This window comes from Pinus tabuliformis, chromosome 8 (genome assembly GCF_031772625.1).
Source record: "Pinus tabuliformis cultivar Carrire ecotype Pingquan chromosome 8, CPIR1, whole genome shotgun sequence".
In the NCBI taxonomy this organism is placed as follows: domain Eukaryota; kingdom Viridiplantae; phylum Streptophyta; class Pinopsida; order Pinales; family Pinaceae; genus Pinus; species Pinus tabuliformis.
In genome coordinates, this window is record NC_142294.1 from 1,033,593,115 (window position 1) to 1,033,619,147 (window position 26,033).

Below are 26,033 nucleotides of genomic sequence, written 5' to 3' on the forward strand. Positions count from 1 at the left end.
TGTCCATTGTATCTGATGGATGGACAAATGTAAAAGGCAAGCCATTGATAAGTGTTCTTGCTGTGTCCCGAAGTGGTCCCATTTTTCTAGCTGCACATGATTACTCAGACAAGTTCAAGACCGCTATCAACATTGCAGAAGCATTGCTTGAAACAATTGAGCGTATTGGCCCATACAATGTCATCCAAGTCATCACTGATAATGCTCCTAATTGTAAGGCAGCGGGAGCAATTATTGAGGATAGATACCCGAACATATTTTGGTCTGGATGTTTGGTTCACACATTGAACCTTCTGTTGCATGATATTGTCAAAAACAAAAATGAACAATACCAATGGATTGGGGATTTGTACAAGAGAGGAAAAAAAATGATAAAATTTATTACAAATCATAGCAATACCCATGGCCTTTTCCGCAGTCACTCGAGATTGGAGTTGCTGAAGATTGCGAGGACTAGATTTGGTAGCTATTACCTCACCTTCAGGCGCCTTTTGAAGGTAAGAGAGGGTTTAGCTAGCATGGTATCAAGTCCAAATTGGCAGGTGTTAAAGGAAAGGGCTACAAATGTAGCTGACATTGCAGGTTTTGATACGGTGGAGGAGGCCGCTCTTGATGGGCAGTTTTGGACAGCTGTGAGACAGGTATTGGATTTCACCAAGCCAATTTATAACATGATTCGGTTTGCAGATACAGACAAACCGGTGATTGGCGAGGTGTATGAGCAAATGGATACCATGTTGGGGGAAATAAAAGACATTGTTAATAACAGAGATCCCGACTTGTACAATCTGATTCACGATTGTGTGTGTGAACGGTGGAAAAAGCTTAACCTTCCACTACATTGCTTGGCGTATATCCTTACGCCAAAATACTACTCAGATTCTTGGTTGGGCAAACCTGCAGCAGGGGTGGTGTTAGGACCAAACCCCATTTAGATCGAGAGGTAACTAAAGGATATCTGGATGCATTAGAAAAGTTGGTGCCTGACAGGGAGGAATGTGCAGCTGTGCGCCTTGAAATAGGCAGATACTTCACTGGCAGTGGTTTGTATGGTAACTTCCATGCAATGGACGACAAAGATAAATTTGATTCTCTCACATGGTGGGAAACATATGGCGGCGACGGACTTTTGCGAAAATGGCATTGAAAGTTCTTGCACAGGTTGTAAATTCTTCTTCTGCAGAGAGGTGTTGGAGCACCTACAGTTATATACATAATGTGAAAAGAAACAGGCTCAACGAAAACCGAGCAGAAAGCTTGGTTTATGTGCACTACAATTTGAGGTTGTTGAGCCATTACTGTGATCGGGCCAATGAAGATCCCACATATAAAATTTGGGACAGTCACCCTGAGGACGACAATTTAGAGGATGGCATTGTACATATGGAAGAACTAGAAGATGAGCTTGTACGGGATGAAGCTGAAGCAGCTGCAGCAGCCATGCCACCTCCACCTCCACCATCCAGTAGCAGTTCTCGGGGCCCGAGTCTTGTTCCATTGCTGTCGCCACCTCCATCGACACCCTCGCGTGGAGGCTCGAGTTCTGGTCGTCGGTCTGGGAGGGAGACTCCTAGAAGACCGCCAAGACCTACTTATACTCCTGGAGACTCTCGTGGCAAGGGCCACTTGTAGATTTACACTTTACTTGTCTTTTTTAGTTTCTATTAGACTTGTCACTTTAGTTTTCATAACTGTTCAGTGTTGAGTTTTGAGTCCTTGACTCTTGACTCTTGACTCTTTCATATCATTATGACATTATGATATTTTTTGTAAACATTATATCACTGTGACAATGAAAATTTGAAGTTTGAAGTTGGGCCTTGGCAATTATAACTCATTGGTAATGATTGTGAATTATGAATATGATGCTTTGTGAAAGACTAAAGTTGTTTCATTTCATCTCATTATTCATGTTTCATTTTATAAATTTTTAACATTTCATATCATGTTAACAGTTAGAAGTTAGGACTTAGAAATATCTTCGATATTACTTCTTGTAATGGTTAAACTTGGCTTACAAGTACAACTTGTTACTTTGGTGATCAATGATGATAAATGTTATTGAATTGAATGTTATTTTAATTTATTATTTTACTAAGGTTGATGACGATTATAATTTCTAGATGATTGATGTGATATGGTTCAATGATCAATTTATGTTTTTTTATGTTTTTTATGTCTATTTCATCATTCTACATGTTTTTGTTGACATATATGTATCAAAAATTAAAAAATATAAAAAATATATATATTTTTAAAAAATCGCTCCGGGATTCGCTCCCAAACCGGGAGCTTCTGAAAATGGTCGCTCCCGCTCCCGCTTCCGCTCCCGCTCCCCGCTCCCGCTCCCGCTCCCAAGTAACACTGGTATTTGGCATAGAAACCCTAAAGATGCATTTACTCTTGGATTTAGGGTTGATGGTCTCTATCAACTTGGTGGACGTCGATTGGGAGCTTTGGCAAGTGGTACTTCTCTTCAATGTGAATTATGACACCAGAGATTTGACCACTTACACTATGCCCGAGGTCACAGGTATGCCCGAGTTTAACATGAACCATGAAGGAGTGTGTCAGGGTTGTGCAGCTGGGAAACATACAAAGGGACCATTCCCTTCGAGCGAAAGCAAGACGATCGATATTCTTTAATTGGTCCATTGTGACCTATCTGGTGCCTGTTAGTTTTTGGTAGCATTGGAAGTGCACTAGCCTTGAAAATTGGTGAAGAGGCTAAGGCACATGAGCTCTAAAGAACCCAAAAACCATTCAGTGAAATTCCACCCAGATTGTATTTTATTAAAATAATTAATATTTTTCATGGAGTTCCTAAGTCTAAACTTAGGGAAATTAAAATATTAATGGGTATTAATCAAAATATGGGTGAGAATGATCTAGAAGGCGGATCAAATCAGTTTTAATCTCAGTCGTTGATTAGAGACTTAATCTCGGTCGTTGAAGACTCAACAAAAAAAGTATAATATGGAGGCTTGGGGTTCATTTGAAAACACACACACACAGAACAAAATGATCTAGAGTTCGATTTCTGCGGCTAAGAAGCTGAGAATTCGAATTAAGTGATCATTTTGCAGCAGAGAGGCAATGAGAATCCGGGAGAAGGACCTTCCGTAGAATATTGACAGAGAGGCGGAGAGACCCTGCAGATAGGGAGCGCAGTAGCCAGAAGAGCTCACGCTGGGCCAGTCTGAGCCACGCAGTCTTGACGCAGAGCCAGAAGGGCCAGCATAGAAGGGAAAGCCGCCTGTTACGCAGAAGTTGGAACTGTCGGAACAGCTGGGATAGCTGACACAGAGGGCAGAAGAGCTGACGCAGGGCTAGCACAAAAGTCGCTGGGGTTAGCCACTCTTGTTGCCAAATCAGCGAGAATTCTGCCAGGTGAAGTAAGGTAACTCACTCAGATTTTCTGCCAGTATTTTTCTCTGTAAAGGATTGCTAGATGAGCATCCTAGATTTGTATTCAGATATTTCTCCTGCATAATAATAAACCCTCAAAGTTGTTGTATCGGTTTTCCTGCATTAGGTTTTTCTGAGGACTATTGTGTCCAAAAATAAGTGTGTCCTATGTATCTTGTTCTTTGCTCTGTTTTTTGTTTCATGAGATCAAAACATTTAATTAGTGTAGGCTACAGATGTAATTTGCTTCAGTATTCAAAAGAATAACTTGATGAATGTAATTTAAAATCAAGTAGGTGAAGTAGATTCAAATTTGCTGCAGTAGGGGTTCCTTTGGTGTAGGACTTTTCACATGGTATCAAAGCATTGATTTTCAAACAGGAAGAGCAGATCCAGTGTTGAGCAGTGAGGCTGAAACCTGCACTTGGCAGCAATTCGAATCCCCTTGAAGGGATTGCGCAATCATTGCTAGGAAGAAGATCTGAGGAAATCTCTCTGAGTGAGACAACAGAGAGGTACGATTTCCAGTTCGTGAGTTTGCAAACGCAAAGGAAGTGACGCAGAGGGAGTGCGCAGTGCTTGAAGGTCGCAGTTTCTGCTGCGGCAGAAATCCGCTGGAAGAGAACGAAGACACGTAGAAGGGGAATTTTCTCTTCAGAGAACTTTCCACCAGAAAGTTCGAATTTCTCACTCGCTGAGCAGTGCTAAGCAGTGACTAGAGGAGTCAATTCGATAGTTGGGTGAATGGCATCGCATGGGCTCAGAGATCAGGACAGGGAAGACCAAAATCTTAGTTGTTCTGGAGGAATATGATCTTGAGGCCTACGTCAAAAGTGTTGTAGTTGTTCTTGCTGACAACGATCAAAAGAAGAAGTACAAATCGAGCAGGGGAAGGCAAAGAGGCTCATTCTCGATGGAGTTCGAGATCATGTGGTCTCACACTTGCAGGGCAAGGATACAGCCAGGGAGATGTGGGAAGCCTTGTTGTCTCTATATATATGAAGGCTCTTCCGAACAGCAGAAGATGTATTTAGAGCAGATGTTGCAGCGGACCTTGATGCAGAAAGGAGAAGGGGTGACCCTCTATCTTCAACATCTTCAGGACACTAGATACCAGCTTGCTGCAATAGGGTCCACTCCTCAGTCAACCGCGATGGTGAGGATAGCCCTAAATAGAGTCTCAGATGAATGGCAAGTCTTCGTCCAAAGCATATTGGGTAGGGAAAGACTACCTTCATGGGAGGAGATGTGGGCAGCTCTTCAACAGGAGGAGTTACGAAGGGACCTAGTGAAGGTCAACCTCAATGGCAGCAATGGGAGTGGCACAAAGACGAAGGAGGAGGAGGAAAACGCGGCTCTAGCATCGAAGGGGCAGCAGAAGCAGAAGCGGAAGAAGGACATTTCGAAGATGAAATGTTGCAAATGTGGCAAGATGGGTCACTTTGCATCTCAATGTCCTTTGAAGCAAAAGGATAAGGATGAGAAGCATGATCCAAAGGTTGTAGCCGCTAAGATAGACGAAGAAGAGTATGCCATGAGTGCCCACGCATCTTCAAGAGCGAGATGGGGTGATATTGAGCTATAGTCGGGAGGGCTACATGTGGGTAGGATCCTTGAGGAGTCCACCACTTGGATCAATTCCTTGCTACGGGAGCCCAAGATTCAGCAGTAGCGAGATGGACTTAGTGTCAGATGATGCAGTAGATTGTTTGGAGGATAGATACAATAGCTTGGGACCAGAGACTGATCAGCGCAGAGCAAGGTTGGCAGCAATGCAGTTGGCACAGTGCAAAGTCAACGGCAGCACAAAAGATTCAGAGGGTCAGAGACCAGTAGCACTCAGATTCCAACACTCATTGTATTATGTTGAACACAATTAAGTTTAGTTAATTTTGGATGTTTTTCAGTTGCTTCTCAGCCACTGAGTTGCAGTACAGATGCAGTGTTAGCAGTGGCAGTGCTGGCAGCATAGCAGATGCAGTGTTAGCAGTGGCAGTGCTGGCAGCATAGCAGATGCAGCGTTTGAGAGGGAGTTGTAGTGCAGATGCAGCAATGGCAGTGGCAATGTCATGGGCAGCAGTACAGTAGCAGCAGCAGCACAGTGTTGGTGGCAACAACAATGCAAAAAGGAGGTGCTTTAGAAACAGAGCAGCATGCAGGTGGACATTGTTGCTAGAGCACTTTCCTCGCTAAGAGGGAGTGTTAGTTTTTGGTAGCAACGGAAGTGCTCTAGCCTTGAAATTGGTGAAGAGGCTAAGGCACATGAGCTCTAAAGAACCCAAAAACCGTTTGGTGAAATTCCTCCCAAATTGTATTTTATTAAAATAATTAATATTTTTAATGGAGTTCCTAAGTCTAAACTTTAGGGAAATTAAAATATTAATGGGTATTAATCAAAATATGGGTGAGAATGATCTAGAAGGCAGATCAAGTCAGTTTTTAATCTTAGCTGTTGATTAGAGACTTAATCTCGGTCGTTGAAGACTCAACAGGAAAAGTATAATATGGAGGCTTGGGGTTCATTTGAAAACACACACGGAGAGAACGAATTGATCTGGAGTTCGATTTTTGGGGCTAGGAAGCTAAAAAATTTGAACTAAGTGATCATTCTGTAGCAGAGGGGTAGTGAGAATCTGGGAGAAGGACCTTCCGGAGAATACTGGCAGAGAGACGGAGAGAGCCTATAGAGAGGCAACGCAGAGGTCGAGAGAGCTCACGATGGGCCAGTCTGGGCCCACGAAGTCTTGACGCATAGCCAGAAGGGCCAGCGCAGAAGGGAAAGTCGCTTGTCACGCAAAATCCGGAACTGTTGGAACAGTAGGGATAGCTGACACAGAGGGTAGAAAAGCTGACGCAAAGCCTGAAATGTTGACACAAGGCCAGTGCAGAAGTAGCCGGGGTTAGCCAGTCTTGTTATCGGATCAGCGGGAATTCTGCTAGGAAAAGTGAGGTAAAACTCAATCAGATTTTCTACCAATATTTTTCTCTGTAAAGGATTGCTAGATGAGCATCCTAGATGTGTATTCAAATATTTCTCCTCCATAATAATAAACCCTCAGAGTTGTTGCACCGGTTTTCCCGCATTGGGTTTTTTCGGGGACTATTGTGTCCAAATATAAGTGTGTCCAATGTATCTCATTCTTTGCTCTGTTTTCTATTTCATGAGATCAAAACATTTAATTAGTGTAAGTTGTAGAAGTAATTTGCTTCAGCAAAAGAATAACTTGATGAACGTAATTTAAAATCAAGTAGGTGAAGTAGATTCAGATTTGCTACAGTAGGGGTTCCTTCAGTTAGAAATTTCCACAGTGCCTTGCCCATAACCTCATTGAGAGGATGCATATACTATGTAATATTTGTGGATGACTACTCACGCAAAACATGGATCTATTTCTTGAAGAGGAAGGATGAAGTGTTCCAATGGTTTCGTTCTTTCAAGGCATTGGTGGAAAATCAACAAGGAAGAATATCAAGACGTTGAGGACCAACAATGGAACCGAATATGAATCAAATGAATTCAAAGATTTTTGTAGAGAGGTTGGCTTTAAGAGAGAGACAATTGTTCCATACACTCCTAAGCATAATGGTGTTGCTAAAAGGAAGAATCGAACGATTATGGAAGCCACGTGCCATGATCTATGATCAAGGTCTATCGAAGTTCTTATGGGGAGAAGTTGCCAACACTATCATATATGTTCAAAATAGGAGCCTGCATCAAGCTTTGGATTTCAAGACACCCGAGGAAGTTTTCACAGGTAAGAAACCTGATGTTTCTCATTTTAGAATCTTTGGTTGTCTGGTGTATTTTCATGTGCCTGAAGAGAATAGGAATAAGTTGGAAGCTTCGGGGAAGAAAGGAATATTCGTCAACTACAGTGAAAATTCAAAAGCATATAGGATATATGTACCTAGTCAAAGAGATGTGCAAGTAAGTTGTGATGTTACCTTTGATGAAGACACTACCCTTGGGAAAGCCAGAGATCTCCCTATCCCAAGGAAGGAAGATGATCATGTTGCCAAAAAACAAGATGAACCTTCGACGGATGAGCCTATGCTTGATGTTGATGGTTCGATGGATCCTATTGATCCGCCTCCTAGTGATCCCTCTACCTCAGGGAAATGACCACTATGGCTCAAAGATACTCTCGAAGATGTGGAAAGACATACTGCTCCAAGAGGGATATTTCATGAGAGTAAGAAGCCGAACAGTTATCAAAGGTATTTGGCTGCTATGAGTATTATTGTTCAAGTTGAACCTTGCACGTTCAAAGAAGCCGTAAAGCACCAAGTATGGAAAAATGCAATGAATGAGGGATATGAACAATCATGAAGAATGATGTCTAGGACATGGTGCCTACACCTAAGGGCAAGTTCGTGGTCACCTCAAAATGGCTATACAAAATTAAACATGGAGTTGATGGGAGTGCTGAAAGATATAAGGCCAAGTTCGTTGCTCGTGGCTTCTCTCAAAAGGAAGGAGTGAACTATGATAAAATATTTGGACCAGTTTCCCAATATACTACTATCCAATCTATTATTGCTCTTGCTGTCAATCAACGATGGAGCCTACATCAAATGGATGTCAAGACTACTTTCTTGCATGGCTCGCTTAAGGAGGAAGTCTACTTGGAACAACCTCAAGGGTTTGAAGTACAAGATAAAAGGACACATGTTTACCGGCTGAAGAAAGCCCTTTATGGGTTGAAGCAAGCCCCTAGGGCTTGGTACGAAAGGATTGACAATTATCTTATGAAGTTGGGATTTACGAGGAGCTATGTTGATCCAAACCTATACTTCAAGGTTGAAAAGGACATGCCTCTTATTTTGGTCCTTTATGTTGATGATCTCTTTCTGACTGGTGCAGACCCTCTCATTTATCAATGCAAGAGGGAGTTAACTTCTGAGTTCGAGATGAAGGACCTAGGTCTAATGTATTACTTCCTAGGCCTATAGGTCTGGCAAAAGCCAGGTGAGATTTTCCTTTCTCAAGGAAAACACACTATGAAGCTGCTAGAGAGATCATATGGTCTCACATATAGCTGCCAAAGATACTGCCAAACAGATGTGGGATGCTCTCTCCATGTTATACCAGGGAACTTCCGAGCAACGGAAAATGTTTCTTGAGGAGAAGTTGAGATGTATCCAGATGCAGAAGGGAGAAGGCATAGATCCCTTTCATACTAGGATTCAAGAGGTCTGAGACCAGCTGTCAGTTGTTGGGGCAGCGCCTCAACCCGCGGAGCTAGTGCGATTGGCACTCAACAGTATCTCAGAGGAGTGGCAGGTCTTTGTCCAAAGCATATTGGGCAGAGATAGGCTACAAGAGTGGGACATGATGTGAGCCAATTTGCAGCAGGAGGAGTTGAGACTAGCTCTATTAAAGAGCTCCATCAATGGCAGCAGCAACAACGGATTGAAGACAGTAAAGGAGGAGAATGTGGCCCTCGCATCAAAGGGTCCCAGTCAGGGGCAAGGGGAGCAAAGAAAGAAGAAGGACCTATCAAAGGTCAAATGCTTCAAGTGTGGTAAACTTGGTCACTACATTACCTAGTGTCCTCTAAGGAAGAAGGACAAGGAGGAGAAGCAGGACCAGTAGGTAGCTTCAGCGGACATCGACAAATTGTCCTCCAGGTTGGAAGAAGACTTCGCGATGTTCGCAGATATAACTCCAGGAGTGAGGTGTGGAGATTTGGTACTATAGTCCCAAAGAACTACAGAGATAGGGCAAGGTCCTTAAGGAGTCCACCTCATGGACCAGTACCTGGCTACGAGGACCCACAGTATTCAGTAGCAAGATGGATCAGTGGGAGTTGATGCAGTCAATAACAGAGTGACAGTTGTAGAGACTAGTAGCAGTCGGATGATGGGGAGTGCAATGCAATGTTAGCATCAGTGCAGGTGGCACAATGCAGAGTCAGCAGCAGTGCAAGGTATTCAATGGGCATTGCAGTAGTTAGTAGCAATGAGAGACTCGGGGGACAGATGCATCATACTAAACACAGTTGATTCAGTATTTTGGATGCTTTTTAGTTTCAGATGTTGCAGTTGTAGCAACGACAGATGAGAGGGAGTTACAGTGCAGATGCAGTCTTGGCAGCAATACCGCAACGTCAACAATAGCACAGATGCAGCGTATATCAAAGTTGCGCAGTAGTTGGTGGGAGTATGGTCAGACATCAACAGCGTGACAGGAGATGATGCAAATACAGGGTGTTGTGGCAGGGTGTGCAGCATTAGAACACATTCCTCATTAAGAGGGAGTGTTAGTTTTTGTAGCATCGGATGTGTTCTAGTCACGAAATTTGGTGGAGAGGCTAGAATATATGAGATCTCAAAAACCCATAAATCCTTTTTGGAAATTCTTCCTAGAAGTGTCTCAATTAGATTATTAACCATTTTTAAAATATTTCCCAAGTCTAAACTTAGGAAATATGGTTAATTAATCAGTATTAATTGAGATAAGGCGAGAATAGTCTAGAAACTCGCACGGATCAATCCAGAGATGATCCTAGCCATCGATTATGTTTTATTCTTGGTCATTGGTGCTCCAACAGTGGATTATAAGAGGAGGTTGATGTGGTGATGGAGAGGACACTTGAGCAGTTTGATTTCTTGGTGGATCAGTTTCTAGAGTAGCAGCAGTCAGTTGTCGGAGAGAGCTATAGATCAAAGCAGTGAGTGAGGGGCAAAGACAGTGATCTGGAGGAAGTTTTTCTAGATCCGGAGAGGCAGTTGCAAGAGGGCCGAGTTAACCCAATAAGGCAGCGCAAAGCTCTGTGTAGTAGCTTCAAAGAGGGCAGTTCGATTTGCTGGAGAGAAAATCATTCTCAGATCCAGAGGTCGTGCAAAGGTTCCAAAGGGCCGGAGAGACGAATTTCTCAGCAACAGAAGGTAGAATGACTTCATCAAAGACTAGTCAGAGGCTAGACGTCATAGTGATTGCATAGTTCATCGCAGAGGGTGACGCAGAAGCTTTAGGAGGCCTAGTTTTCTGTAGGCAACTTGTGTCGGGATTGCTTGTAGAGGAAGTATAAATTCCCTTGAATAATTTTGCCCAGATTTTCTTGCTATGGATTGCCAATTTCAGGTATCCATATTGTTGAATTTCCACGATCTTGGGTCTAGGTTAGAATCTTAAAATCCCTGACGCTACCAAACCAAGAATCTCAACAAGAACTGCTCTGAATAGCTGAAAATATAAAACAGTAAATCACATATGCACAAGTATACACAATTTTTAACAAAATTGTACAATAATGTACAACCCAATCTTCGTTATATTAAACCAAATCTGAATAATACAATAGTCTATGGTATACAAGATACAATGACAAACTTCGTTGCAGCTTCTATGTCGTATCTTGTCTTGTTGGTCCTTCGCTCCCGTACTGCTCACTAGCTACCCCTTAGTCCTTCAAAGGACAACACATCAAGACTCCAGGAGGGTTGCCACCTAACACTGTTGCAAGTCACTTTTGCTGCATGTACACGGGTTGATCCAATCTGCTCTCTAGGCTGGCCAATTCCCGAGCTCCAATCTGCCAGGCTAGCAGTCACTTTTGTCCATCAAAGTGTTGCACTTTCAGCACCAATCTTCACCCAACCTTCAACTCTTCTTTGTCACTTCAAGATATCTTGTTTAGGGCTACTTTGGGTAGCCAACACGCTGCCCTCCACCAGACCAATGGCACCCAATACAATCACTACAAGATCTTAACCTAGTTGGAGTTTCTTCTTGCTAAAGACAACTCCAACACTTGGCTCCCACAGGCTACTCAACAAACTGATCCAAAACCGATCAAATTTTTGACCCAACACATGACACAATTGTTGTTCCAATTCGATTGTACTGTTGTCCCTGGTTAGGGAATGTTCACGCTGCAACAGTCTTTAAATACCCACACAAACAACCCTTCTTTTGTTGTAGCCTAGGCAAGGTAAGGTGCTCCCATTGTGGGTTGTTGTTATGGGCACCTTGCAGCCCCAAAACCTCCCACGCTACCTTGTGTTGAGGTGGTTAGGGCTGCAACCTACCACAGTCCTTGTTGTTACCTAACATCCCACCCAAACAATCTCTCCTTACCTCATTTATGCCCCCAAACAGACTAGCGTTTACCTCTGTTGAAACTCGACCTCCAATCCAGTACCTCAGCCCTCAAACAATTGCTCGATCACCCTGAAACGAGCCCTAAAACAATCCCTCTACCTCGTTGTTCTTGCCTCCTAGCTGCAGCCTTCAACAAAGGTAATCCTTCTCATCTACGAGCCTTTCTGCTGCAGCCTGCCTTGTGTTGCACCAAATGGATGCTCAGATGCCTCCTCCTCGCCTCTTATTTATACACATAAGAGGGCTCCTCCAAAACGTCATCTAAGGGTTGTCCGACTGTCAAGGAAGCTTACTAAGCTCAAGTCGACCTTGACTCTTATGGTGTCAACCCAACAATTCAAAAATTCATATCTCACTAAGGACAACTCAAAATTCGGCAATTCTCAAAGCGTTGGAAATGCCCCAAACACGATTGGTGCAAAACCCGAAGCATGGGTTCCAAGCCCACAAGTGACTCTTGTGGCGCTTTGCCCTCCAAACCCTGAACCCTAGGGCTTGGAGTACCTCCCAAGCTACACAAAAATCAGCACAAGGTGTACTCAGATTTTCACTGCTACATAATAATAAAAACCCTCACTACGGCACTGGTTTTCCCAAGTTGGGTTTTTCCAGGGACATTTGTCCAAAAAATAATTGTCTCATATTTTATCATTTATGTGTGTGTGCTAGCACTTCTTAGTTTCCAGTGCATTATTTTTCTGCAGTATTTTATTTTATTTCGATATTTGTCGTAGCATATAAATTGTTAAATTAATTAACGATTAGGAGAAATAATACCAGTTGCTGCAATATGATTCCATATTGGAATTTTCACACCCCTGTGATCACTGATACCCCATGATGATATATGAGAGCATAGGGTGAATGGTTCACCTTCCCCTATAGCTGATGATGCACAGAATGAGTGGTTCACCTTCTCCTACGGGTGCCCTAGCGTACATCCTACCCATGTAGTCTGAGACTCATAGGAAGTACCTCTCGTCTAGCCAATGAGTTGGGAAAAGTGGATAGGGACCATAGCACTACAGGTGGACGCATCGTGTATTGTCGTACTCCCTATGTCTGGGATGCATGGTGTTCAACAACTTGATCACTTGAGGTAAATTCTGATTGGGGTTCTACCCCTAGTTATGTGGACTGACTTTTGTCAGTGAAGAGTGGTAAGGTCTTGTGACTCACTCTCGATCGATTCTTATTCATTATCTATATCAATGTTCAACAAAGTTGAGATGAGATTCAGAGATGGATCATTATGACAGGTTGACATGATGGATTGGCAAGTGGAATTCTCCCTAGTTGAAAGGGAGTGTTAAAATTGACAACTAGGGCCAAATTCCACTTTGGACAACTCATTTGATGGAGATGATTATTGCATTAAATTCCTCTTTTCAAGAGGACCAAAATCGACCTAAGCATCATCAAATTTGGACAAGGAGAAATATGTTTTTGAGGTCAAGCCACACGTGCAAATTGTCAAGGTTAGCCACATCATCATGTAGGCTCATGAAGCCCAATGGACATGTCTCTTGACCCTCAATGACTTGTAGAAATAAGAGAGAGCTCCAACCTCATTTGGCATCATCACAACTCATCATTTCTCTCTCCTCATCTAATTGGGTCTTACAAATTGCAGAAGCAGCTCTTCTTCTCTCACACATGTGGTTGAAAGAGGACAAATTTCAGGAGGCTGAATTTCAGAACTAATGTAGGGTTTGACCAACGTTGACCAAGGGTTGTTTGACTGAGTTTGACTGCGATTTTTGTGGGAAACTTTCTATTTGGCGAGGCCGCATTCATTGGCACAAATATCGAGATTTTCTGGGTTGTTTGACTTAAGTTAATTGCAAGGTTGACTTTAGGTTGACCATTGTTTTGTTGATTGTTTTAGGCCAACTTTGACCAGCAAAGGAAGCCGAGTTTGACTGGGTTTGATCAAGCTACATTGAGGATTGTTTGTTGCTGTGTTGACTCTTTGGTTAGGGTTATTGATTGCTGCTAATTGGAAGTAGGAAAATCACAGATTGACTAGGTTGTTTTGGACAGTGGTTTTGATCATCTATTGGCAAGTCAATATTGATTTTATTGTACTCTCTCTCTCTATTGAACATTTGATATTTATAATAAGAAATGATCAAAAGGTTTTCTCAATCTTGGGGTTTTTCCCTGGCATTTGCCAAATCCTTGTGTTCTCTTGTCTTGGCTTGTCTTCCGCTTTTATTGTTTATGTTCTATCTACAGTTACTGTCAATGTCAAGGTTAATGTGATTGCTATTGGAAATTGTCATTAGGCTAACTAAAGGCATTGAAGTAATTGTTGCAAGCATAGAACATGCCATTGTTAACTAAAATTAACAACTTATTTTCCTGAACAACCATGATCGTCTCCAGAATCAACTCTAATTGTCCTTCATCATCTAATGGGGGCAGCACAACAGAGGTGGTGGCCTGTTGGCCTACAGCCTTCTTGAGGCACGATACATGGAATACATTGTGGATTCTACTATCACTCGGTAGCTCCAACTCATATGCCACTTCACCCACTCTTCAGAGAATTTTGTAAGGTCCATAAAACCTTGGCCTCAATTTCTCTACCCTGCTCTTATTGAGTGTAGATTGTCTATAAGGCTACAATCGCAAGAAAACAAGATCTCCTACCTCAAAACTGCGTTATGTCCGATGTTGGTCTACGTACATCTTCTGTCGATTCTGAGCAACCTAAATATCCCCCTTGAGTACCCTGAGAATGTCCTAACTCTCCTGTATATAGTCCTTGGCAAAGGGCGCCCTGTTGTCTCCAAAGATTATGTCGATGAATGAAGGTGCATCATACCCATATAGAGCCTTGAAGGGTGTCATTCCAATGGATAGGTGGTAGGTAGTGTTGTAGCAATGCTCCCCAAGGTACAACCACTTGATCCATGCCTTCCGTTGACCTGTCACATAGTTGCGCAAATACCCTTCAATCCACTTATTCACAATTTTTGTTTGGTCGTCAGTTTGTCGGTGATAGCTAGTGCTAGGGGTCAATTCAGTTCCCACTAGTCTAAAAAGCTCCTGCCAAAATGCACCCATAAATCTACTATCACGATCACTGACTATATATTCTTTGGCAACCCATGTAGTCTAAAGACTTCTTTGAAGAAGAGTTTTGCCACTTGTTTGGCCAAGTAATCTACTGAGATAACAAAGAAATGTGCAAATTTAGTCAATCTTTCCACCACTGTGTATATGCAATCCTTTCCCTATGCTTTGGGTAATCCTATGATAAAATCCATCAATATGCTCTTCCATTTTTGTTCTAGAATGGGTAGAGGTCAGAGAAGACTTGCAGGAGGTGTATGCTCAAACTTATTTTGTTGACATGTCATGCATTCCATGACGTACTTCATCACATCTTCCATGAGCCCTTTCCATGAGAATCGTTCTCAGATCTGATGATATGTCTTGAAGAACCCCCGATGTTCGGCTGAAGGAATATCATGTGTAACCTTCATAATTTTCTCCTTAAGTGTAGATTCTGGAGATATATCCTATCTTTATAGTAAATAACTTCATCAACTATTTTGTACCTGTCATCCTAGATAATCCTCTAGAATAGCACGCAAGCAAACTAGTTCATGGCATACTCAGCGGAGAGGTGTGCCTTCCAATCTTTCGGGAGCTCCATGAAGGTACAAGTTGTTGGTTTCTTGGAAAGTGCATCGACCACCACGTTTTTCTTCCTCTTTACATATTCAATGTCAAAATTGTATGCTTAAACATTTTTGTTGTCTTTCGTTTAGGTCCCTTTGTCCCAAGAAATGTTGCAGGATATTGTGGTTTGTCCTGACTATGAACCTGTTACCCACCAGATATTTTCTGAACTTTGCCAATGCGTTCATGATGGCCAGCATCTCTTTGTCATATATGGAGTAATTTTTTTGTATCTTCTAGATTTTGACTTTCAAATGCGATCGGATGACCTTTCTACATTAAGACAACCCCTATTCCCTCTCCGGACGCATCGCACTCTAATATAAATGGTTGGCCAAAGGGAGGAAGAGCTAGTACTAGACACAAGCTCATTATTCCTTTGAGCTTGTTAAATTCCTTGTCAGTTGTTTCTGTCCACCTGAATGCCCCCCTTTTTGTCAAATCTATCAAGGGCACATTTAACTCAAAGAACCCTTTTAACAAATCGCCAATAGTAGCTGCAGAGCCCACGAAACCCTCGTAACTTTGTTATTGTTTTAGGTGTAGGCCAATCCATTATTGCCTGGATCTTCTCTTGGTGGACTCTATGCGTTGATCATATGCCCTAAATAAAGAATCTTCGTCAACCCAAACTCGCATTTTGATGCCTTGGCATAAAGAGATTTTTCCTGCATGATGCTCAAAATCTTATCCAAGTGTCCCAAATGATCATCCCATGTCTTACTATAGCTGAGGAGGGTCATCAAAGAATACCAACAAAAACTTCCTTATCTACCTATTGAAAATGTTATTATGCATGATTGGAATGTGGCGGGGGTGTTGGTTAGCCCAAATGGCATAACCAGAAATTCGAAGTGTCCATAGTGTCATCAGAATGTTGTTTTTGGCACGTCTTCCTCCCAAACTCAAATTTGATGATATCCGGACCGTAGCTTGATCTTCGAGAATATGCTGCTCCATGTAGCTCATCCAATAATTCATTGATCCGAGGAATGGGATTCCTGTTTTTGATGGTCTTCTTGTTAAGTGGCCGGTAATCAATGCACATTCTCCATGTGCCATCCTTCTTCTTCACCAAAACCATGGGTGATGCAAACGGGCTTGAGTTGGGTTGGATATGTCCCATGGCCAACAATTCCTAGATGGTCTTTTCTATCTCGTCCTTGAACTTCTTCGGATGCCAATATGGTGTGGTTATCACAGGTTTAGCTCCTTCCTCCAACTCAATAGTGTGCTCAAACCCTCTTTTGGGCAGCAATCCTAGAGGAATGTTGTCAAACACCTACGGTCCTACCTATGTTCAACATTTGCTGAATTTTTGTGGCACACTGTGTTTTGTCCTCACTAGGAGGCTTCTGACTTACGATCTTGCAGTTCGTTGCATGATCTATATCACCATGTCTGAATATTGCTTCCATTCTTCTGGTTGAGACAACCTGTGGACCGCCATTTGCCATGCCCCTCAAGACTACCTTGCTGCCATTTGGAGCTTTAAACTCCATTTCCAGAGCTTGGTAATCCATAGTGTGTCTTCCCAATGAATATAGCTACTGAACCCCCAAAACCATATTGAGATCGACCAGGTCAATCACATAAAAATCACTAGTAAAAGTATAATTACTGAGGGTCACACTCAAACCTGGAATCATTCGAGTGTAGTCCAAGTTGTACCCATCCGCAACTATCACATCAAGGCCTTCAAATTCTTCTATAGGGAGCCCTCTCTTGACTGAGTGTTGCATCGATAAAATTGTGTGTGGCTCCTCCGTCCATCAATGCGATGATACGTTGTCCTTTGACAACTTGTCTTATTTTGAATGTGTAATACCTGGGTGTGCCAAAAAGGGTTGCAATCTTGACTTGTGGTCGAGGCTTCTTCCCTCCGTTGATCTACTCTTTTGCTTTCGCTTCCTCTTGGGGTAGCTCTTAGGATTGTCGGGTTCCTCTTCTTTAGCCTCCTTTTGCGGTGGTCCTTCTTCAACTGGTGTAGGTGTTTCTTCTTCCTCTTCCTCATCATCGGATGCGACTTCTATGTAGTGATTTTTTCCCTTTCCCATACAACGATGCCCTGGTTCCCATGGGTCCCTGCATGTGAAGCATAGTTTTTTCTATCTGAGCTCATTTCGGGTTGCATCATCTAACCTGTCTCTTCGGCTCCTTGTTGGGAAATCTTCCTTTCTCTGGAATGGAAGGTTTGGTTGGGGCTTTAGATGTCATAGATGCGTTGCTCATATCCCAAGCCTTCTTGACTACATCTTGGAAAGCGGACAGTTTAAATGCCCTAACCCAACCTGGTAGTGACTCAGCCAAAGCTTCTATATGACTAACCTTTCTTTTGATATGCATGTCACCATTACTGCTATCCTCTCAAATTCTGCAATGAAATCTTCTAGTGACCCTATTTGTTTGATCATGGCTAATTCCCTAAAGGCTAAAATAGATGTTTGGGTGTCTTCGGCCAAACCTATCTATCAAGCGTTGTGTAAATTCTTCGTAAGAGACAATATTTGCATGCCCCAAGGTGACTAAACCATGGTACCACCATTCATGGGCGTCTCCTTCCAGATGTAGTGTGGCAAATTGAATAGCATCAGTTTTCACCATTGGGTTGAGCCTGAAATAGGTATCCAAGTTTTGCACCCATGCTGAACATTTAGATGATCCATCAAATGAAGGTAAAGGGAGTTTACTTACCTTGCGTGCTAGCTCTCCATTGGGCTGTCCTCGGGGTCTATTCCAGTACCGGAAGTTACTGTACTCGTTGAAGGACATAGCTGCTCGAGTATTCTCCTCCAATCTTGCATAGTCCTGAGCATAGTTATTAAGGAGTTGATTTGGTTCAATTGCTTCCTGGCCTGCTGGCACTTGATTATCTGTAAATTGTGGTAGAAGTGGCCAGCTACTCTTCCTGCTGTTGGCTTGGTTGTTAGATGGAACCGGATTATGGCTCCCACTTCCTTTTATTGTAGTCTTGTTGGTGGCAGCGACATTTGGCTGGCCAGTGAGGTGAGCGATCAGCATCGTGATTTGTTGTTTCTCTTGGGTCAAAACTTGAGCTATCTGTTGCTGCCTTTGAATCATTTGTTGCCCTTGTTGGTGCAGCTGTTAATGGATCTGTTGTTGCCCTTGTATCAATTCTTGGAGTAAAATACCAAGCTCATGCTCTACCTTGTCTCCATAGCGGAACAATGGGTATTCCAGTTCCTCCTCTTCCTTACAGTGATGTTGCTGGTGTCTTCAGGGAGCATAAACTTTCATTTACTCAAAATCTGGCAGGATGTTTTTGTTCTTATACCACTGTAGTTTGCCAGCAAAAAATTTTGCCCTAGTTTCGTTGCTAGGGTTTGTGATACAAGTGTGCCATGTCACTCAGATTTTTAAATGATTAATTGCAGTCTTGTACAACTTTTGTTTTTCAACAGTAATAACCAATTTGCCAAAAGACAGTAAGTTTCAAACTCAGCAGTGCAATTTCAACATAAATTCATGAGAATTTACAACATCTGGTTCCAAACCCCAGTATCCCAATGGTACTTCAAAATCCCTCTAATCAATACTTTAGAAAACAATTGAACATAAATGACAGATCCTGCAAAATTAATGCAATAAAATCCTAAGTACTTCTTTCCTGAATGGTAGTAGTGCCCTCACAGGCAGCGTGCTACAGAAAGGTGTTTGTAACCACTTATCAGCCCAGCATGTCAACACAGGAGCACTCGCTTGGCACACTCAGCTTCACAAGATACCTCGCTGACCTGGTCCAAATACCACCGCAGCCCTAACGCACTGGCCTGGATCAAAACTGCAGCTACCAAAGACCTCGCTGTCACAGAAATGGTGTCCAAAAGAACCCGCTGTGTCAAGAAAGAACTCCCTGTATCAGAAATTGTGCCCAAAAGGACTTGCTGTTACAGAAATGAAGCCCAGAAGGATTCACTGTCTCAGAAATGATGGCAGAAGGATTCGCTGTCTCAGAGATCATGCCCAGGAGACTCACTGAGTCAATAATTATACCCAGAAAGCTCGCTGTCTCAGAAATTTATGCCCAGATGAACTCGCTGTCTCAGGAAATGATGCCAAGATGACTCGCTGTGACAGAAAATCATGCCCAGGGGTCTCGCTGTCACAGAAACGATACCCAGACTGACTCGCTGTCTCAGGAAAGACACCTGTGCACTGCACAGAAGTGAAGAGAGATTTCTCTAACCCATACAAAATCCTTTTCAATAGAGGAAACCAAGCTCCGAAAGATTTGTTTTCCCTTCATAGACTTCCTGTGCCAGAACAGAGAGAAAAAGAGAAGATAAGTCAACTAGGGTGGAATCTTTCACCACCGAAATTGACAAACCCCCAGAGCCAAAGCTCAAAAACAGATAAAATGATCCACATTGATACCCCCAAATGAATCCAATCCTCTTTTATTTATAGACTTCCTTAAGTGGTTTCACTTTCTTAATTGGCTGACTGTGTTTTACTTAAAGCCCCAGATTTGCGTTTTTTCGCCCAGCTTACCCAAAACTTGCCCAACAATGGGTGTTTTGGGTTTTATCCCCTTTTTGAAGGACTATAGCCTACGGGAACGAATAGGCTACTAAGTCCATTGGTCCTCAATTCGTTGAGGACATCACACCATCAACTCCCGAAGAATCTAGAATTCGTCATGCAAGCCTCGGACTCAGCCAAGGAAGTAGCGGATGAAGCCACCAGTCAAAATGCTCTCCAATAAGTTTATATGTATTATAAAGTTCATAGGCCTTTAGGCCTGTCCTGTCAAATCTACACTATTGACTTTTTTGGACAGTTTTGTATCTGAAACTACTTATGTTGTACAGTATCTGAAACTACTTATGTTGTACAGCTTACCGCTGGTAGTCAGTCTCTTTGGTCTTCCTATGTACTGTTTTGAGACAGACTATATTGTACTTCTGCTGTGAGCATTGCTGCAGCTTTTGCTTATAATATTACTGTCAAAAAAATATATTAAAACAAACCCACACAGGAAGAATGCAGACACCTCGAGCAAAAATGAAATTACAATGGCCAAAGGGCCTTCAAGCTACAATGGATCATGCTGTTATATTAATCAGGGCAAGTGTGGATCAGTACCATAGTCACTGTTCTCACCAAACATAGGATATAGTTCAAAATTCAGCGCATTTAATCAGCAATCACACAAATTCGACAAGGTTTGGCGAATTTAGTTCACTTATCAACTGAACTGTTGTTTCATAATTAATTTTAGTTTGTTTTTATGAATCGTTTGTATATGCAATAGTTGACTTCAGAAATATGCTCACAGCCTACAAGAGCTGTGTTGCCAGCTGTATAGTACAATGTCAAAATGGTTTCCACTGCCAGGATGCCCCTACACACTAGCCCATGTGCATGGATGGGTCACAGAATATCTCAGAATAGCTGATGCAAATGTCTTGGTCCGTTCTGGTTGCATTTTGACCGATGCAAAAATTCTCTGTAATGTGATTAAGGTTGAAGGAATTTGTTTGCGAGAGAGCTTACTGCTCTGATTAGTGATGATATATCTGTAATTTTAATTTATAACGTAGTCTTAATGAATAAAATTATATTAATGTAACATAAATCCTTTTCATATGAGATTTACTTTTGCTATTTGTTATTATCAATTTAGGTTATGTTATTACATTTATATATTTTTTAATATAAAATTATATATGTTATTTAATATATTTATTAAACTTAACAAATAATATATTTACAATTTTATATACATTATTTTATTATATATTAAAAATGTGAATTATATGACTTAGCAATAATTTCATGAGTTACAATTAAGAATTTCATACACACACACATATATTTGAATTTAATAATTTTATCAGAGATTTGGAACATGGCAATTTTTTATCGAATTCCATTGTCGTCGAATTTGAACACAAACATGTACCAGGTGACTTAGATCAGTAAATAAAATATAATAAGAAAAGTCTTAACAAATATGCCATAGGAATCCCCAAGAGTTAGCTCAATCGTTTGAACCATCCACCCAAGGCATGTTGCCAACAGGGAGGTCACAGCTTCAAATCTCGTCAAATCCATTGGTGTTACCAGCCGCTATTGTGGCTGGTGGTTGAGCTACCCTCCATCTGGATATTCTGAGGCACAGGAGGGGATTCAAGAGGCTTTCCTTAGAAAAAACTATATGCTATAATTATAAATCAAGGCACCAGCCATAGCAAAGCCTCAAATTTATTCCATGATGTTTCAAGGCATGGTTGTAGCAGTGAAAGGAACATACCCTTTCAAATATATTTATTATTTGCCAAAAGCATGTTTCTAATTTCATATACACTCAATCTTTTGAAAAGAAATATTCAACGGGTTCTTAATGCTCATTTAGATGGAGTCCCTGATGAAATTACTCGTCACAGATATATTATGTCCCTTGAATTTAAAAACTTAATTGAATTTCTCATTGTTCAAAAGAAACAAATTAAAAATAACAGGTACTTCCAATATACATTAACAGGCTAAAAGACAAACTTGAATGAACAGTCAAGAAAAAGATAATAGATAGCAATTAATGGTACATGGTAGCTTCACAAACCTGATCGAGAGCACATGCAAAAAGATCTAGAACATGACCCTGATTGACAAGTTGCTTCGCAAGTCCTTCATAAAATTTGACTGCTTTATGATAATAAGGAGCAGCATCTTTGTTGAGGTCCTTGTGAGAGCGTATTGGTTCTGACTGATATTTAGACACAATCTGCAACAATACAATATAAAATCATTTTTCCAATCATTAAAAATTTACTGCAGCAAGCAGCTTCAAAAAATTTAAAGAAATTCATTACACCATCAATGGATAGTGCTGGTAAGACAGACCTTTCTAAAGCTGAATTTATAAGCAAAAAGGCAGATTAAGTAATAGCCGTAACAGCCTCATAAATTGGCTTGCAAAAGATCTATACTTCAAGCAAATCAAAATTCCACTGTAAAAGACACATGTCAACCAAAAGCAAACATCAGATTTACAAAATTATAATAGCTGGGATATGTGTGGATGTGAGTTGAAACAAACAAAGTGTAAATCCAATGGACCTGGTGCAAATTGGCTTTAGTTAGTTTGCTGGAGTACACCCTAATTTTCATTTTTGGCTAGATGAGAGCATCGCCTGTAAAGAAGTCGATGAAGTACTTCGATTTTAACAGTGCACACTACCCATCCAGGTAGATCCATCTGAACTCTTGATCTATCAAGCACCAAGAGCAATCAAATCCATCAAGGTGCAAACCTTTTTGAGGGAGTAAAACTTGTGGCAGGCTTTCACTCCACAGATTTGATCCCTCTTGATGTCTGATAGATCCAGAGCTAAGATGGATTTATGCTGGTTCCAGTCAGGGGTGGACACATCAAAAATATATCAAATGATTTGCTAGTCTTTGCACATGCGCAAATCTACACGTTTCAAAAGTTTTTATAACTTCTCTACACCACAGGAGATTGTTTGATTATTATTTTTGAAACTTTTTTTTTTTGGTTGGGAGAATCATACTTTACATTCTCCTTTGTTATTGGTCATTACATTGATAGGCATTCTTTGTTAACTTCAGCAGCAGTTAGGTGTCCTTATGACCACAGAGTTAGTTAGCTGAAATGGTTTAGATGCACTGTGTACATATTTATCTCAAAGGTGTTTTTAACTTTTTTGAATGCAGTTCGAATGCAAAATTTCTATTACCCATGCACATAATTGACAGCAAACTTTATCACTGTTTCACATGCCTCTTCTGGAATTGAGGCTAGTTCTACTGTCTACTTCTTGTTTGCTTTGCAACTGACCAGTGACTGTTGAGAAGCACTTGAGCTTTAGAGTCAATTCTCCAAAATTTAAGGTTTTCAGCTAACGATTTATCCACAGGCAGTAAAATCCTTGATTGACTATAAACTCTATCACTCAGCTCTTTTGTGTCTTCCAAATCACCACGTACAACCATATAAAAAGGTATTAAATATGCAATCAAGGTCACTTCTATATTCTGGTTACTGTTTCCACTGCAAGTGACCAATTACTCTATAGAAATGCTTGAGATAGTTTTTACTTGATGGATCAAGAATGTTATTTTCGCCAATATTTCATTTGAAGCTGTCATAACTTTTAGTAACTTTCCCCTTAGCTACTATGTGAGCTGCAAACCACAGAGATGTCTCAATCTTTGATAAATTTGTTTTCTTTTGATATATATATATTTCATTTTTTACTTCAGCCCAACATTGATATATTTTTTTTTTCTAAAAGAACGTGTCAGCTCCACATTGAGCACAGAGTTACACATCTTCATAATGGGTCGTAGAAAGTGGCTTTTAGCACAAACAGCATGCAATTATACATCTCCTTCATACTGGACTGTAGAAGCACGTCTCAGCACAATCATAGAGCTTTGAAATATGTATGAGAAAGCTTTACCTAACAAAATAAACAGTTTAGGTCAGAACCTATCTGGAGAGATTGGAAATGTAGCGGCGGGAAGCCTTCCATAACTACATGGAAATGGGGTTTTATGACCTTCTAAGACACCTCCGATGTCCAAACTAGATCCACACTTGCACAAAAGTTCAGGGTGAGAGGTTCTACAGCACACTGATTAAGGAGATGCCAATCTATTTGGAAATCTCAATTCCTTCAAGCACAAAGTATTGGGGTAACTTGCACTCTACCAAGGTTTGGCTGTCCAGTTGATGTTATAAATGTTGCATGTAAGCTTTGTGGAAGAGATGAAATGGTTGACAATGTCTTCTGGGATGCCTTTCAGCCAAGACACAATGGGCATGGTTTTAGGCTGAATATAGCCATTTTTCACTGCCCTGATTTCTTGCAAAGGCCCTCTCGTTGGGAACACTTGGATGATTAGGGACAGTTGAAAATTTTATTGGTGCACAGTTTGGCTGTCCGTTATGGGATCTCCATGGAAATCCAGGGAGAGGCTACTTTTCATGCAGAACCAGCTCCTTTTAGTAGAGGGAAATTGAAGCTTTTTATGCATGAATTTGTTTTGTGTGTAAAACCGGGATCACTTGTTAGCATGCTTTCCTGTAAAGAAATTTGGTCCCTATCTAGTGAGGCACAGGATCACATGTTAGCATTTCTGGCTTTATTGGGAAGGGAATTTCGTTGTAAACCTGTTGTTCGATTTGTGTAACTCTTTGTTCCATGAAGTGATATATGATGCATTTCTTGAAAGAAAAGAACAGGTTAAAAAAGATTCTACTTTAGGAAAAATTAATGTTTCAACGTAGATGCTGGTTAGCCCAATATTTCAACGGATTCAGTTGATTTCTGATTATATGTAAGCTATTAGTATAAGTGAAAGTTAAAACTACATAAATTTAAATCCCACTGAAACAATTGTTTGGTGTTTGTAGCAGGGAAAATCAAAATCATCACCACTTTACGAGGAACATTGTCATTCAAGAGGAAGTTTGGCACTATACTGAAGCTACATTCATGGCAAACTTCCAATGCTGACCCTGCACTCTAAACTTGAATGCACCCACATCCTCTCTATACTCTCAAGTCTTCAACCCTATAAACAATCATCACCCAAAGACAAAATACCTGAGAAATTAGCACAAAAATTCTATGGACCCTATAATATCATCTAGCGCATTGGAGAAGTGGCCTACAAGTTGGTGCTTCCAATCCACTCCAAGATTCATGCAGTCTTTCATGTGTCTTATCTGAAGAAGGTCATGGGATTAAAGTGCAAGGTGCAAATAAGCTAACTAAAACTTCATAAAGAAGGTTTCATTCGGCTCCACTTGGAAGCAGTATTGGGTGGTAGTGAGTGTCAACTGCACTAGCACATGATTGGAAAAGTATGTAGTGTCGTAGGGGGATTTTCTTGCCCTAAGGTTTATGTTTTTCTAAGGTTTTCCAATAAGTCAATAACAGGACAAGTTTATTTATTCATAGTGGGCACCTGTCTATGTAATGCACAATATAAGGATCTTCAGCAGTACTATAATTCTTCAAACAAACTTCAATAAGCCATTGGACAGTAGATTCAACCAATGTTACACAGTATAGCACTTGTTCTATATTACTGACAGTGATATAATCCTTCAGAAAACCCGCAGAAGTTAGGCTGAATGCCCACAAAACAGTAGATTGATTCTCCGCACAAATCCCCAGTATACTTTGGGTGTAATGCCAAAATTCAGAAATCCAATTCTTCTAACTGTAACTAGTTTAAGACTAATGTCTAACTACAGTCTATTTGTTCTGTTTTCCTGGGTCCAAATTTCCACTTGTGATAGAGAAGACCCTCACGCTGATTGTAATTACTTGTGGAGTGGTGGGTGTTGGAAAATCAGTTAGGGCAGCATTTAATTCATCTTTTCCATCCATGACAGTTATTTGTGATAATGTGTTCTTCCTTTTCTTTTTTATGTTTATGTTCTTATCATCAAATAAATGCCAAAACAATGAAGATCAAAGCCATACAAAAATGAACACGAGATATAGGCTCCAAGCCAGGGCAAAACCTCTCCAAGGGGAAAACCCAGAAAGAACTTCTCTTCTTATAGAATCAACTTCAAAGGAGACTTCCAAGACCAAACCCTAGACCATCGCTGCCACCAAGAACCAAGCCAACCAGCCAATCTTCCTTCTGCAATGCATGACAAAGTCTACCAAGAGCAGTGAAACAATATCCTTCCAAAGCAAGGCTCTTCTAGCCTTTTGGTTCCCCAAGAGAAGTCTGCAACTGTCCCTGCAATTTTCAGGACTGAGGTGCACCCAGAAACTCTAGGTTTCTCGCGTGTGAGCTGAAAGATACAAAA

General features: G+C 41.2%; 1 protein-coding gene across 1 annotated transcript in view; it reads right to left on the reverse strand.

Annotated features, from left to right (window-relative positions):
- The window catches only part of LOC149238893 (protein transport protein SEC23 E-like), a 345,793-nt gene that overhangs the window by 262,820 nt on the left and 56,940 nt on the right, over positions 1-26,033 (reverse strand). Inside the window, 1 exon segment of the mRNA XM_089373218.1 lies at positions 21,795-21,956. Within this exon segment, the coding sequence (XP_089229344.1) occupies positions 21,795-21,956 (162 nt within the window).